General features: G+C 46.8%; 1 protein-coding gene and 1 long non-coding RNA gene across 3 annotated transcripts; one reads left to right on the top strand and one right to left on the bottom strand.

Moving 5' to 3' along the window:
• Positions 1–411: 411 nt before the first annotated feature.
• Positions 412–5555, bottom strand: FIGLA (folliculogenesis specific bHLH transcription factor). 2 transcript variants are annotated; one of them, XM_020780131.3, is made up of 4 exons: positions 5098–5555; positions 2658–2810; positions 1916–2146; positions 412–1178 (listed from the first exon to the last, which is right to left on the bottom strand). In XM_020780131.3, exons 1-3 carry the CDS (start codon positions 5323–5325, stop codon positions 1919–1921), a joined length of 609 nt encoding a protein of 202 aa, XP_020635790.3. In that variant the 5' UTR covers positions 5326–5555; the 3' UTR covers positions 412–1178; positions 1916–1918. The 2 variants fall into 2 exon arrangements, with proteins under 2 accessions (XP_020635790.3, XP_020635791.3); XM_020780132.3 differs by having other exon boundaries at positions 412–1100.
• A 306-nt stretch (positions 5556–5861) lies between these two features.
• LOC140701860 (uncharacterized) lies at positions 5862–13868 on the top strand. Its single transcript, XR_012080848.2, has 3 exons — positions 5862–5949; positions 8114–8312; positions 10222–13868. It is a non-coding gene; the product is annotated as an uncharacterized LOC140701860 (long non-coding RNA).
• Positions 13869–15332: the final 1464 nt, after the last annotated feature.

Below are 15332 nucleotides of genomic sequence, written 5' to 3'. Positions count from 1 at the left end.
AAGCCTTTCCACACATTATGATAAGGAGGACTAAAAATTCCTATGTCTCAGGGATATCTCAGGTGTGTTGATTGGAAATAAGTGGGTGGGCTTTCTGCTCTTGCCCCCGGTTTGTCTGAGGTCCTTCCCGAAGGAGGTCTGCCTTGCTCCATCACAGCTGGAGTCTGCTCTAGTAGGAGTCAGAGTCTCCTCTGTTGAGGATTTTGGAAAAGGTTGGGTGGGCCTCTGTAATGAATGGCGGTGTGGTGGGTTTCCTACATCAGAAGGTTGGACAAGATGCTCTTGTGGTGCCTTCCAAATCTAAAATTTCATATGCACTACAAATGCAAGCCTACACTGGGCTTCAGGAAGCACTTTCCTTTCTGCATTGAATTTTGCTTCTGATACTAGACTGCAAACATGCAAACCATGAATGCTTAACAAGGTAACTTTACTAACTTTCAAATAAAAGTGAAAGGTATAAAGAAACAAAGCGTCCCATCAGACATGTAGTGCTCAACGTTGAAGATCCTGCTTCCATTCAAAGCAGGGCTTCTGCAAAACAATTTGATCACAGATATTACTATAATTAAATGCAGTTGGCCATCCATCAACCAAGCCTGTAGCTGGCTTAGAGTTAAAAGCCAAAACAAGACACAGTATTAAATGTACAATAACTGAAAACAAGGGGGAAAAAGGCATAATTTTTTTTTCTTTTGCTAGAGATAAATTAGGCATAATTTTTCAATGTTGTTACAATCAAGGAATGCAGCTAGACTGTTAGGATGTTTTCAGGACTCATAAAGCAAAGAAAATGACCTTCCGTGCCTTGGAAATAGACCCTAAGGGAGGCATGTAGCAAGACTGTCCAGGGAGGTTATTCCAGAGCCAGATGCCACAATCAAGAAGGTTTTCTCCTTGGACCTCCCCCACTCACGCCACCCCATGCCTCCTCACTTCTTGGTGTTAAGCTTCGGGTAGATGCATATAAGAAAGAAGCAAACTTTATGGCTTCCATTGGCCTTTTGCTCTGCCTTATTTATGGTTCTTGATGGAGGTCCCAGAGGTAGTTGCTTTCTTCTCTGCCTTCTCTGCTGCTTCTCCTCTCCTTTTTCTTAATACTGTATGAACAGAGGGAGAGGAAGAATAACAGCCAGAATGCCTTTTGACGTAGCTACCGTAACTCCTTGTGACACTGTCTGGAAAAGAGACATCATTCCATCTTGTAAGAGGGCTAATAAGGTTCACAAAGCCCAGCAATTTAAAGTGGTGTTGGGAACAGACCAGCAGCTAGACTGAAACACTCTGGTTTTATATGCTTGTCAGTCCTGTAATTTGTAAAAGGCAGCCCCAGATGTAACATGCTGGAAAAGTCCAACTGGATAGCTTTGGCCAAATTATCTCCATCAAGGTATGGTGACAAACTGCTGTGTTTACATCTGGGAGAAGCTGGTGAGCCACCAAAGTTACCTGAGCCTTTAAGGCTTATGCCTGATCCCTTAACACAAGCCCTTGGCCTCATCTGAGCTAGCTTTGTGCCTGGTTTTGAAAGCCCCATGCAGGGACAAACCATATCTTCTCCCATAGCCTGCTAGGTGTGGAAAAGAGGGAGCAAAAAAGGGGGGGGATTTAAGAGACTGGTGGTCCACTCCCTCTCTGTAGGTCAAGTCAACCAAACTCGCTAGAAACAATATGAGGTTCTCATGCATCACTTCTGGGCAAGCAAGTGCTTTGCGAAGTGTGCTAAGCTCTCTCTAAGAGCAAAAGCTGGAATTTTCAATTCTTAAAAAAGAAAGAACAAACTAAAGTACTAGGCTTTGCTCTTATATTCCGTTGATATTGTCCCACTTGATAGGAAAGCACCCTCTTGGTGGAACAGCCATGGGATAAAAATGAAAAGCATTTCATGGGTTGCAAATAAGGGAGAAAGCCTTACCATTTAACCATTTTTGTGAAGCTCTACAATCCCCATGTAGGCAGGCAGGATCGTTTCACCCCACGAACGTGCTGGAGCTTCCACCACCTGATGGGCCCAGACCACCTCCACACCATCTTCAGCCTTGAGGTAACAACCAGATTCCTCAGACAGGTTTCCAGACAAGGGCTTCTGTGGAGGTCCTGGCATGGGGGCAGACTCAGGAGAGGCCTGGCTGGTCAAGTCTTCCATCTTGTGTAAGCAGAGAAGACATGCAAGGATGCCAAAGGACGCACATGGGCGCACACATGCACACAAAATTTGCAGCCATTTGAGCTTGCAAAATAATTGATACCTCTTTTCCCCTTCATCCTACATATAGAGAAACATTCTAAAGCAGTGGTTTGCAAACTGCATTTCCCAACTTCACGGGATCTCCAGGGTGGAGAAACAGGGAGGTTCTTCTGAAAGATGATTTCACCAGGTATTGGAGATGCTCCTTCTGCCACACAGAAGCATCCCTTGCATTGTGATGGGCCTGATGAAGGGTGCTGCCTTGCTAGTGTCTTATGCTGAGCAGATTCATTTGCTCACTCTTTGTGAGCTTCATTTGCTCAGTATTTTTGGAGCATCTATAGCCTGTCATCATTACACCATCTTTAAATCTATCCTCATCATTAAATATTGCCCTGTTACCCACTTCCTCCAGACCCCTGCCCCTAGCTTTCGAGAAGTTGGGTTACCAAGCCAAACACATCCCTACCTCATCTCCTCCGTTCTCTTCCAAAATCAAGCGCAGCAAGCGAATGTATTCCGTGGCTGCTTTCAGCATATCAACCTTACTAGGCTTCCGGTCCTTTGGGATCAGCGGCACAATAGATTTCAGCTTGGAAAAACCACTGTTCAAGTTCTTTATCTGTTCAGAAATTTTAAAAGCAGATCATTAAAGTCAGGGGGGCTTGTGTCTTTTCCCAAGGGCTTCAGTACAAAAGCACCTTTCCTGCTTGCTTCCTGGGAAAATCCTCACGCTGCTGGTCCTGCCAACTAGCTGAATGTTTAGTAACAGAATTCCACCTCAACTCCTTCAGTGGAATCTCTGTAATCACGGGAGATTTGATGTTCTGACTTAATGTCCATAGAGCATATTCCAAAAAAGATAGAAACTCATCCTCACCCAGAAGGATAAAACAAAATCCACAGAAGGAGGGACACTGCCTTTATGAAGATCAAATCTCAGTTTGCAAAATGCACAAGCGTGCCAGTTAACGCACTTAGCCTAATCTTCAGTTCTAACAGAAGTCAAAGGCTTGCCCGGGGGTCAAACTTGGCTTCCATCCTGCTTGATGTCATGAAATGTGCTTCATCCTTTGCTAAGGTTGCTCTTTTTAATGAGAAGGTCAAGGCAATGAATAAAAAAGACCTGCCAGAGAGAAGTGGAAGGAATTTGTCTATCGCTCACAAACAGCTATTTCAGTTTTTGCAAACTTCCTCCATCTCAGAGGAGAAGCTGTTATTTGTCTCCTGCAGAAGCCTGACATACCTGCTGGCATCAAACCAAATAGGTGGCTAACATTTAACCCCTGCAAAGTTTACACAGGCTATCGAAAGTCAACAGGCTGTCAAGCTCATTCTCCGATAAGAACTCACTTGATGTGCACCTGAGCTGTTTTATTGCTGCATCTGAGTCATTTTCCCAGAGAAAGTGGCAAAAGGAAACCTTGGTATGACTCCAGAGAATTCCAGCCGGCAGCCACCCTGCCATGGCCGGTGGGCGGGCGACTGAACGAGCTACACTTTCCACACCGAGTGCTAACACTTGACTTGAGAGAGCACAATGGCAGCACTCAACGGCTTGTGAGATTTTAATGGCATTTAAAAACATGATCTTCCCATTTATCAGGATTTGTCAAGCATACAGGAGGCCAGTGGGATATGGCAGGGAAACTGGGTTTTTACTGGCAAAACTGGTGCACCACCAAGTGCCCCTGGTAAATATCTACTTTCCTCTTGTGTACAATTTAGCATTAAAAGGCAGCATTTGTTACTCAGAGGGATACGTACTGGAAAACTGCTAATGAGTGTTAATCACAACTTCCAATGCAACAATAAATAACTTTATTTCATAGTTTTTTCACCAGCCAGTCTCAGCATTTTCCAAGACAGGCCCTCAACTCATTTAAAACTGATTCATCCCTTGGGCATGTCAACACAGCAGTAGCTGGCTTTAGATTAGGGGTTGTTATCTATTGTCTAAGCAGGCCTGGAGATCAGGAAGTATTTTATTTTATCTTTTTACTTTAAGCAAAGTCCTTTTTTGTGTGTGCGTCTCACTGGCTACAGTTTCCTGCATTTTGAGGGTCCCCCCCCCTTCCCTCCATCTCCCTTTGTCCATTGTTTTCTGCATCAAACAAATTGGGGAGGCAACGAATACAAACACTTGCCAGAGAGGGAAGGGCAATTTAGTGGAGAGGAAGGTAATCAGAAGCAAAAGAGGACAGGATTCCTCTATCTTTACTATCTGCTTAAAAAGAGGACATTTCAGCAGGTGCTGCTTTTAATGCAAGCTACATCTGCTGAATTTCCCTTCCCCAGGCAGCTCTTAAAGGTACCCAGAGCCGTTTCTCTTTTGCATTTCATCATGCTAATCACAAGCAGCAGGACTTTCTGACTGCTTTCAGCTTCCATGAGAAGCTGTTTTTATATCTCCCAGTAGGGTACGAGTCTGCACCCAGAGCCAAACCATCTCACCGACAGTAACACAATGCTAACAATTTATCAAAGTAAATTTACCAAGACATACACACAAACACACAGCTATTTCTTTGTTGAGTCACTAAAATGACTTTGAAGTTGTTTCATAGAATGATAGGCTTGAAAGGGATGTCCAGCACCATCTAATTCTAGTGCTTCCCTACCTTGGGTCCCCAGATGTTCCTCTTTGGCTGCAACTCCCAGAAATCTTGGCTAGTACAGCTGGTGGTGAAGGCTTCTGGGGGTGGCAGTCCAAGAACACCTGGGTGACCCAAGGTGGGGAACCCCTGGTCGAGTCCAACCCCGCCATGCTGCAACCAGGCAGCCAGAAACGTTTACATCACCCGCTTTTTGTGCACACCCCTGGGATGTGTTCACTAGGGCTTCCTCGGAAGTCACGGCACGTGGTAGATGCTGCATCCCGAAGGGGTTTTGCCCACTGGCTCACTCACCCGCTCTCTCTCTTTAGCGTTGGCGGCACGTCTCCGACCCAGCACTTGCTCCCGGTTCTCCGTGGGGAAGTAATGGCCGGAAGGCTTCTTCTTCATCCGGGTGATGGGAGCCATGAAAGGTAGAGGTCCAAACTGCTCACTCAGGACCTTTCCCAGCAGTTCAGGCGAAGGGGTCAGGAGGACCTGAGGCAACGGCCGGCCTTCTTCCACAGGTGCTGGCCCGGCCATCCCGGCACCCTGGATTGGGGAACAGACCCAGGCAGAGCCGTCAGGTCAGGAACATGAGCTGCAAGACAGCAAGCAGGTGGAAGCAGAACCTTGGGCCTTCCGGTGGCTGGGTGGGGAGAGCCAGATATATTGCAAAACAAACTCTAAGGAAGCCTCATTTCCCTCTTCCACATCTCTCAGACTTCTAAGTCCAGTTTAGCTAATCCAGTATGTATTATTTAACACCAAGGCATGTTACCAGGGCTTTTGACCATTAAGACCAGCTGTGGGAAATGAGAGGCCCCCTGGCCTTCCTGGTCTTGATTAAAATAAATTTTCCTCAACTGAAGCTTCTAAAGAGCCCCAGGCAGCTGTGCCAGATCTTCCTTTTTTCCCCTAGTTCCAGCATTCACCTGTCTGAAAGAAGAGGATGATGCAGGTTTTCCCAAAACGGTTCTTACCAAAGGGGTTTGGCTCTGGGGCTTGTCATTTGACATTTCAGGGAGTGTGTGTTGCCCAGTTGGGCAAGGCCCAATTCATTGCAACAAGGCTTGAAGGCTAAATCTTAGAGTGAAATTACATAATTTCTCTGAGGTTGAGAGAGAGAGAGAGAGAGAGAGAGAACGAGAGCAAACAAAAGTTCAGGTGAGTCTCCTGGGCTTCTCAGTCGCTTCTGAGACTCACCAGCCCTGTATATTATTTATGACGGCTTTTGGGACAGGTGGTCTCGGCTCCTACGGGCAAAGCTCTTCCAGTGTTTTTGTTCTGATCTTCTTGGTCAGTTCCAGAACAATGCACTGAAATTCCTCAGAGAGGACAAATCCAGAGAGACTAGGGACTAATCTCCCACGGCAACAACCTCCTACAGACTCCACCAGACCCCCCAAAAAAGAACAAGGATGAGAAATCAAAACTGAATGCCACCAAAAGACCACTTTTGTGTCATTTTTTTGGGGGGGGGGGAGCCTGCATCCCATGCTGTTGCAAAATGTCCACCATGGAAGGCTTCAGGAGTAGGGAAAAGGATGCTTTTGCAGCAGAATCTTTCTCTCTTCCCCCCCCCCCCCCAATATATATATTTCAGTGAGGGAAAGCCACAGGCCACGAAAAATAGCTCTGGAGGCTGCATTTTCCAGCCCAGGATAGGCAGGGAAGTGGAGGGGGGCACCGGTTCCCCCAAGGAAGACACGGACTGGAAAGCCCTGAAATGTTTTCTTCTCGGGACCACCTGGATTCCTCCGTCCTCAGCAGGAGAAATGAAAGGTACGGACTGCTCACCGGGAAAGAGGAGCCCTTGGCTTGCTTTTGCCCCACCAGGACCTGAGAGAACTGGTGAGGAACTGGGACTGCAGGTGGGTCCAGGAGGAGGCTTCCTGAGGGCCCAGGTGCCTCTGGTCAGCCCTGACGAGCGAAGCCACACCTGGCCCCTTTGGTGTGAAAGGCCCGGGAACCCTCGGCCGCTTCTCCCACACGGAGGGCAGGGACCCCGCGGGGCATCCCCTGCCTTGCCAGGGCCATGAAAGGTGGAGACGGGCACCCTGTGCCCCTCGACCGGCGAGCGGGGAAGGCATCCCACTCTCCGAGCGGCAAAGCCCATGAGCCCCGTCTCGCTCGGAAGGCCTGTTGCCTCAGCCTGGGGCCATCTTGGAGGGGGGTAACAGAGCCTCTCGCCCAATGCAGCTGGAAAGCGCTGTCTTGGGGACGGCAGAGCTGCAGAGTAAGCTTTTGTTCGGAGAAAAAAGTCGCTCGAGCTCCTCGAATCAAATACAGGCCGGTTTCCTTCACAGGGGTCAAGGGGGAAAACGGATAAGCAGTGAGGTCCAACCAGCCCCGGTTAAATGGCTGTTGTTGTGAGGCCCAGGCCAGAGAAAATGGGCTTTTGGTGGTGAATGCGAGGTAGAAAAAGGGTAGGTGTATTGCAGAGAAAGGATCAGTCTCCAAGCAGCCCGTGGGGGGGGGGGGATGCTGTTGTGTGGTCCTGCTCAGACCAAGGTTCAAATCCTGCTTGGCCATGGAGCTCAGTGACCTTGGGGAGCGTACTAACAGCTGGATCTTTTATGCAAAGCTGCTGGGAGGGCAAAGGTGTAGTAGGAGAGCCTGGATGCGGTTGTGACTTCCATGGATACAAAGCCAGCTTCAAATGTAATTAAATGTTAAATGAAAGTCCCTCTTGCATCTCAATCCAGTTTCTATTTATTAGTTTAAATCTACCTGTTAAGTCTGTCTGTGTAATGTTCCAAAAAACAGGACAGGAGCCCTTGTTTGATTATTACCTGGTTTTGAAGAGGGACCTTCTTAATTATCCAGTAATTACCTCTGTCATGTTGTATCAGACCAAAGCTCTAACTAATCTCTCATATACCTTCTAACAACTCTGGGATATTCACTTCCAGGGCGAGGAAGTCCTGGCCTTACTCACCTGGTTATTTCTATTTTTCAGAGATACACTGCCTGTTCATGGAGGTTCTGCTTTGATGCATCTGTAACTCCTTTTTAAAGCCATCTAGACTACAGCCCCACCCTCACCACATCTTGCTCTCCGTTAAAAAAAGAGATTGCTTTGGAATCAATTATAAAACAAAGCTAATTTTACAACATTGGCAACATTATTAGTTGTTCATGATTTGGGGCTTTGTATGCATTTTATGTGTGTATTCTGAAACACCTTTGGGCAGATCCATGTGGCTGGAGGGAACCGGGAAATCACCCTTCCTAGACACCTTCCCCTCCTCCTTTGACATGCTTGAACCCTGCACGGAACTGTGTTTACTCTGAAGTAAGCGATTGTCATTTTGTCCATCTATTTCAGAGCTGCAGATGTGTACCTCAACAACCTTAGCGGCTTGTACTACGAGTGGATATGGGAGGAATGAAGGTGGAACACCACATCAAGCAGCAGCAGCAGCAGCTTATGGTGGCAGCTGCTGCCATAGCCATTGTTTGGCCAGCAGCTCTGAATTCGGGAAAGAGAGGAAAATTCTCACCATGGACTAGCCCCATTGACCCAGGTATTGTTTAATCACAGAATCACGTTGGCTTCCACGGGTAGCCCTGCCAGCTACAGCATTGTCCTTTTACTTCTCTTACACTTCAATACAACTTTAACCATCATGGCTCCATCTTAGCTTGGTAGGATGATTAGAATGCTCTGGGTCTGTTGAGACCAGGGCTTCACAGGTCTCCGGGAGAGAAAGCCAAGCCCCTCACCAAACTAAGTGCTCCAGGATCCCCTAGGGTGGCACTGTGGCAATTAAAGAGGTCTCAGGCTGCTACAATAAGTAGACTCCATGGTAGGAACTCTGTGGCACCATTAACGTAGTGCTGAGTGGGGTGTTCAAGAAGCTCGTTAGCTCAGGCTTTTGAGTGCATGGCAGCTGCAGAACACTAGAGAGCGCTTTACGCCAACTGATGGTAGCTCAGTGCCAAAAAAAAAAATTATACTAGTCCTGAAATCAAGCAAGGGAAGCTTCCCCCCAGTATTTTATTTTACCTGCTTAATTTGTGTTTGTCAGGTTGGTTATCAGTGGCACCAGAGAATGAGGGTAGTCAGGGGGGAAAATGGTCATCTATTTCTGACTTAGGTTTGGAAGCAAGACAGAACAGAAACAAGTTTGTTTCTCTGTTCAAAGTAACCATGTCAGATATTTCCGGAATAAGTCACAAATGTTTGCTAATTTTTAATTCAATACGTGGTCACCTGCAATATTTTATCATTGCTCTGTGGCAGCATTTCGTGGCTGATGCACAAAGATACAATGCTCGCTCTGCGTGTCTTGTACAATTACTGCATTTCATCACATCACAAGCGAGCAAAGACCAGCAGCAGTTCAACTTGGCATGGGGGGGGGGGTAAGACTTCTGTCCCAGCTGCCAGTAGGCTCAAATATTGGTGTGCTTCTCTCTGGCCACGAACTCCCGGATGTACCAAGCCAGCCTCCCTGTCCTTTAATGCCAGAGAGGCAATATGCAGTTTCTCAATTAATGGGAAATATCCAAAACCCTGTTGTACTGTGACGACCCTTCGTCTTGTCTTGGTTACTCCCTCCAGTGTCTGCTACCTCCTTTGCAGAAATGAGGCCCTGCATGTGCCCTCTTTTTTGTTTTCATCATGGTGATATCGAAAAATACAGTACAATAAATTAAGGTGCATGCTTTTCCCCCAGTTCCATTTCTTTTCTTTTTTTTAACCACCCCTTCTGAAGAACTCAAATGCTTGCATAGTTTGTGACTCTATAGATCATCCAGATAAATGGACGGATACACTTCACTATCGCACACGCTCACCTTGGAATCCCTTTCCAACACACACTGTGGGCTTGTTTTCCTGAACGATACAAGTGGTCTCCAATCCTGAATGCCGTGGAATTTTTGGAGAATGTTTTGGGGGCATAGCCATGCTGCACCCTTGTTAATGTGGCAAATTCCGTTGACCTCTGTCCTGGCTCTGTCAGACTGATAGCAGCTTGTCATCTGTTAAGATCAGAGCCAGAGGCTCTGGAGAGAGGAGCTTTTCTAGCCATCAGGGACAATTCACCCAGTTACAAGGACTCATGGAAATCATCACGCTGCCCATGATGCAGCTTGTGCAAAGAATTTATTTTGTCGTTTCTGGGGAAAGATCCCTGGAAGGAACAAAGGAAAAAGAATGTAAAGTTTGATAAACCTTGATTGGATCTTGCAGGCCCACTTTTATTGCAAGAAATGGCCAAAGGGGAAAAAACCCAGGGCCAGGCAAACAGCACTACCTTTGTACGACTTTATTTGATCCCAGGATGTTTGCTTCTTTGAATTCTTAACCCTCCAGGGGGTCACTCAAGGACATATGATCTGAATGACTGAGAAGTCGGCCATATTCCGTTCATATGACTTTACATTCACATGACAGTATGTGTAGTTTTAATTTAATATTTCCTTTAGCTTCATCTGAGAGATGATGTTGGAAGAAGAAGTCCAAAGAAATTGTCCCAAAACTTCTGCTGGCTCCTGTGTTAATTGGAGAAACAAGAGAGTGACCAACTCCATCTTTAACCCCTTCCCCTAATAAAAACCACCAACACCACCTCCCTGTCCTTTCTGGAAATAGGAAAAGTAAAGACGCACACAGGCTTCCTAACCAGTTACTGGTTTTGAGCCACCGAAAGGTCTGGGAAGTCTGGCTGGTCCTGGAAGTGGTTCCCAACCTGGGGTCCCCAGATGTTCTTGGACTGCAACTCCCAGAAATCCTGGCCAGCACAGGCCATGGTGGAGGCTTCTGGGAGTTTTAGTCCAAAAACATCTGGGGACCCAAGGCTCATTAAAGACTCTTTCCTTTTCAAGGAATTTTTGGGCTTGCATTCCTGTCCTTGGCTGTAGGAGGCACCCTACTTGCGCAGATCCTTGTGGCCTTTCCAGTCTCGATCGCCACCTATATGGACATTTCTGCAGCAGTTTGGTCCATCTGCTCACACCTTAGGTGGCAGCAGTTTGTTACCAAATGCAAGGACTGCATTGAGCCATAGCTTGTGCTTATATAACTGCCTTTGTATCATTTCGAGTAGGACGTCCCTGGATGGATGTGTCTCTTCTCTGTTTCTCTCACGTGGTTGCATTTTGCAGGCATGGACAGCAGCATGCTCTCCTTCCTCCTGGGCAGGGTGGGAGACGTGGCTGACGTGGCGCTCTCAGCATAGACACTTACCTTTCCATGTGGTACGTGATGCTACCCAGGGATTTTAAGTTCAGCCTTCCTTCCTGCAAGAAAGCTGTTCTGAGACTGTCAGAGTGTATATGCTGTTGGTTTTGTGGCCACTGGTTGTTGCAACTAGCTAAGGACCAGGCAGGGGAAGAGACCGGAGTAGAAAACACACCTGGGAGGTTGTTTCCAGAGGTAAAAATGTGCTGGAAATGAAAAAGTTTACAGTTTTTTCCCCCCAAAATATTCCTTGGGGGATGTTTGCTGCATGCCAGACAACTGCAAGGACATCCTGGCCAAAATCCTGTTGTTTAGTGCAGTTAGTTGCACTGAAGTAGCCACATTGAATCAGTGGGGATTTGTGCAGTCCACAGCTCACGTTCCATTTATTCAAACAGGCCTACTCTAGTTGCAACTTACTATGGAAATGCAAGTTGCAACTCAAGTAGGCCTATTTGACCTCACACGGAAGTATAACACTTCAACACACCATGTTTTTAATCTCTTGTTTTTTCTGATTTTGTTTTGCTTTGCTTTCTTTTCTGTATGATATGCTTGCAAAACCTAACACAGCTACTTTTTAGAAAAGTACAGCTATGAAAGATTCTGTTTACACAGGTTGTGTTGAAGCTGGAATGACTGGTAACCTCTCATCCACCCCCTTTTTTGCCTTAGGTGTGAAGTTCTAACTGCAAATTCTAACATTGCATTTAGAATGAGAAACGGCAAATTCCAGAGATTCGGATGTTGCAGGAATATTTGTTCTTGCAGTACCTGTTGGTTCTCCAAAGACAGGCAGGTGTATTCTCCTCCCACTTGGCTTCTTGATAGTGAGTCTCTCTCTCAGGCCTGTTCTGGCCAAGAAAGTCGTGAGGAAAAGAGAGACAGGCAGACAGACAGAGTACTCCTCATGCAGGACATTCAGCCTCTCTGCTGGTGGGAAAACTCCGGCACTTCTTGGTTCTCTCCCATGGAAGAGGTTAACATGTGAGTTTATTGGCAAGGGTCAGATAAGAGGCTGATTGTTTTTCCTCTCTCTCTCTGATAAGAGATAAGCACATGGCAAAGACTACAATCTATTTAACTTCCTCTGTAGTAATAAAAAGGCACTAATAGAAGCCAACAAAGAGATTCAAGAGCTGTTTCTTTTTCTTGTAAGTGCGTCTGGCTGTATTACAGATTGCTGTCTGTTTCAGTTTTTGGTTCAGCAGAAAGCTAAAAAGGTTCTTCCTTCTGTGTATTTTTTAAGACAGGGAGATTGAAAAGGGGAGCTTTTGGGGGCCATAAAGACAGGGTTCGGTGTAGAAACTTTTTCATGGGAGCATCCCCTGCTTATGTCAACGGAGGAAAGAAAGACCACAGGTCAAAAAAAGAGAGGCTTATTTTAAAACTCTGACAAAAGTCCCAGTGGTAGAGCCACTCACTGGTTCCATCTCAGCTGTAGATTTGTCAGCTATCAAATACTCTGGTAATATGTGTGCTTGGAAGATTTGGTTCAAATTGATCCTTTCATCCACAGAAGCAGAAAGAATACTTGTCGACTGGCTGGGGTATGTGGTGGAGGGAGGTTTAAACTTTGCCATGTTCCTTACCTGCAGAAATCCACAAAGCAGTGCCAGCCATCATTGTGTGCCCTTTGCACAAGCATACACAAATCGTTCTCTTTTTGAGCGCATAACAAAAGCCCTTGCCCTCTCAGGGGGAAGGAGAATAAATTTGCCATTCTTTGTGTTTGCATGAAAAGATAAAGCAAGGAAGAAATGACAGTCTTAGAGGTGTGCACATTTGTGTATTCCCTGGTATGACACTTGATTCCACCATTCCCAAACTTTTTTGCCAGGATCTCCTCAGTGATGGCCCCTCGGCCTGGCATTCGTGGCCAAGGGAAGCTCCTAGTTCTTCTGGAAGCAGATACAAACAAGACCCCAGCAGGGCTTCAATAGGTGTGAAGTCAGAGAGAAATTTCCATGGGATTGTGAAAAAGCTGCACCAGATCAAATCCTCTTTCCTTTTCTCATGCCATTGTTAAAGGTAAAGGAGCCCCATCCTTTTCTGTCGGTGGTTACACACTGCATCTGCTGACAGGCTTTCTGGTCAAACGAGGCAGAGGAGCCTTGCCTTCTTTTCCATCTGGCCACCATGCCTACACCATAGGAAGCAGCACAGGGAGTGTCAGGGCAGCATTCCAACCTGATCATCTCTAGTTTTACAGACTTAACAGTTCTCCTTCTCAAAGGGCCTGCATCTGGAGAAGGTTTCTTGGTTACTGCTAATTAAGGGCGAGAATAAAGCCTTGTGTGTGGGGGGGTGCCGTTTGGCAACATATGCTGGAGTTATCCCATGAGCATACCCAAGAGTTTTGTGAGGTGGTAGCAGATGGAGGCGCAGCTTAGATGTCATCATGAGCTAAGTGGCTTGGAAATGTTACTCTCCTGGACTACAATTCCCCAAATCCCCAACCCGCCCTATTACTACTCCTACGTAGCTGCGTGGGTGATTCTGGAAGTTATAGCTGAAAACGAAACCAAACAGGCAGAAATGGTAGTCAAGCTTTGATGGGATATCATCACCGACAGAAGTACTTTTATTCTCCAGAGACTTGCCAGTCCTCTCACTAAATAAAAGTTTAAAAGCACAGATTGTGTAGAAAGCATGGACTGCAAAATCCATGCATGGGGGGGGCGGGGAATCAAGGCCAACTTGCAGTTGATAAATTCACTGAGATTAGTGCAATGAGCTCAATGAGAGCCTCCCTTGAAGAGTGTTCAGAAATTTCAGAGGGGACCGAATGTGACAGGCAAACTGATGACTGGGGCCAGCAGGTAGGGACAGAATATCAACCCTCTGCTCCATTTCCCTGGCTGTCACCATGTGTCGAATGGATGCCGTTCCCTGGCTTTTGCCGTTGCTTCTCTTCACTGTTTAGAGCTGGAGACATCTTTAGTTCTCATTGTATCTCTGGGTAAAGGAAGTGGGAAGTGTGTCTCTTTGTAGGAGATGGTGGTCAGATGACTCAGCTGGGCTTCTTGCCCCCCACCTTCCTCTAGAAATGTAAACAGACGAAATAAATTAGTTCCTGTTGGAGGTAACCAAAAGAATGTACCTGGGGAGCTCCTGGAAAGGAAGGTGTTCAAAGACTAGCAGAAGTAATTTAATTAATCGCCCTGGAAGAAGTCTGAGCGATGCTTCCAGGTTGCTGCTGGTGGTGGTAAAAATAGCAGTTGTGGGACTAAAAATAGCAGTTGCTTATGAGAATCAAAGGTTGGAAAGAGTAGAGAGAGTAGCAAAAAGTCCTACTTAGAAGAAATGCAGAAGTAATGTCTGTGATTGCCTTGAATGTGAGCAGCAGAAGGAGAGAGACTGCTTTATTTAAGCAAACCAGATCGCAGACTGCCCCGAGGGTTGGTCAGTTTTTAAGGAGACAGCCTAGCACCCTGAACAATACTCTCAATGGGTATGGTTTGGACTGCTAAGCACGGTCAGCCCTGGTTGGTTGTTGGATGGGAGACCCACTGCCAAGGGGGGCCAGGAATCTGTAGACAGAGCGAGGAAAGAATTCTGCCAGAAGCCGTGGAAAGCCAAGGCGAGAAGAGACAAGACAGCACTGCGCTAGTGGATGCCAACTTCCAATGCCCTTCTCCTGCTTTGGAGTTATAGAATAATGGCATGATCACAGGGCCACAGCCCCAAACGGACTGGTGCAACTCTGGCTCAAGGGAATGGTTAAAGCTGGAAGATGAAATCCTATTAAGCAGTTGAAAATGTCTCTTCTACTAGCTTTCCCTCTTCTCCACGAGAAAAAACATCATCTACTCCCTTAATTTCTCAGAAAGTGGGCTAAAAGTTCAGCTTCGTTGTCTTTGGAGAATGGAATCATTCATATGGTGGCGGAAGTGGCCTTTCCATCATCAGCTGCTGAGCCCAGGGAGGGTGGTGGCAAGTGCAGGCATCTCAGGAAGCAGCCACGAATATTGGAGGCTGCTGGCTCTTACCCAGCCTGGCTGGCTTCTCCACTGGCACCTGGAGGACCTTCTGCAGGAGGAGGAGGAGGAGGGAAACAGCACCGTCACCAGTTTGTCACAAAGGGGGAGCAGGGGGGACAGAGAGAAAAAAGTCTGGCATCTCTGTAAGGAGCTGCCTACCTTGTACGCTTCTTGCCTGGAGACCTACGTACTCAAGGTTGGTGCTTTTCTGACCCCCGCCAGCTGCCCTGCTTGCCCTTCTCTGCTTGGTGACGGGCATCTCAACAGAAGCTCCAAAGTGGAGCGAAAGCAAGCAACCGCCTGGGTGTATGGGCTGGAAACATGGAGCAGCTGAGGACTTGATTTTAATCATGCAGCTCCTCGTGCCAGCCTGG

This window comes from Pogona vitticeps, chromosome 8 (assembly GCF_051106095.1).
Source record: "Pogona vitticeps strain Pit_001003342236 chromosome 8, PviZW2.1, whole genome shotgun sequence".
Lineage (NCBI taxonomy): Eukaryota > Metazoa > Chordata > Lepidosauria > Squamata > Agamidae > Pogona > Pogona vitticeps.
The sequence above is the reverse complement of the archived record's forward strand: the minus strand, read 5'-3'. Positions and strand labels throughout refer to the sequence as shown.

What these genes read in the sequence shown, in the direction of transcription:
- FIGLA (XM_020780131.3), bottom strand. Translation starts at nt 5,325, where the DNA reads ATGGCCGGGCCAGCACCTGTGGAAGAAGGCCGGCCGTTGCCTCAGGTC. An exon ending in ACGCTAAAGAGAGAGAGCGG is followed by an intron (nt 2,811 to 5,097) that starts GTGAGTGAGCCA and finishes ATTTCTGAACAG; the next exon opens with ATAAAGAACTTGAACAGTGG. An exon ending in AAGAGAACGGAGGAGATGAG is followed by an intron (nt 2,147 to 2,657) that starts GTAGGGATGTGT and finishes TGCTTACACAAG; the next exon opens with ATGGAAGACTTGACCAGCCA.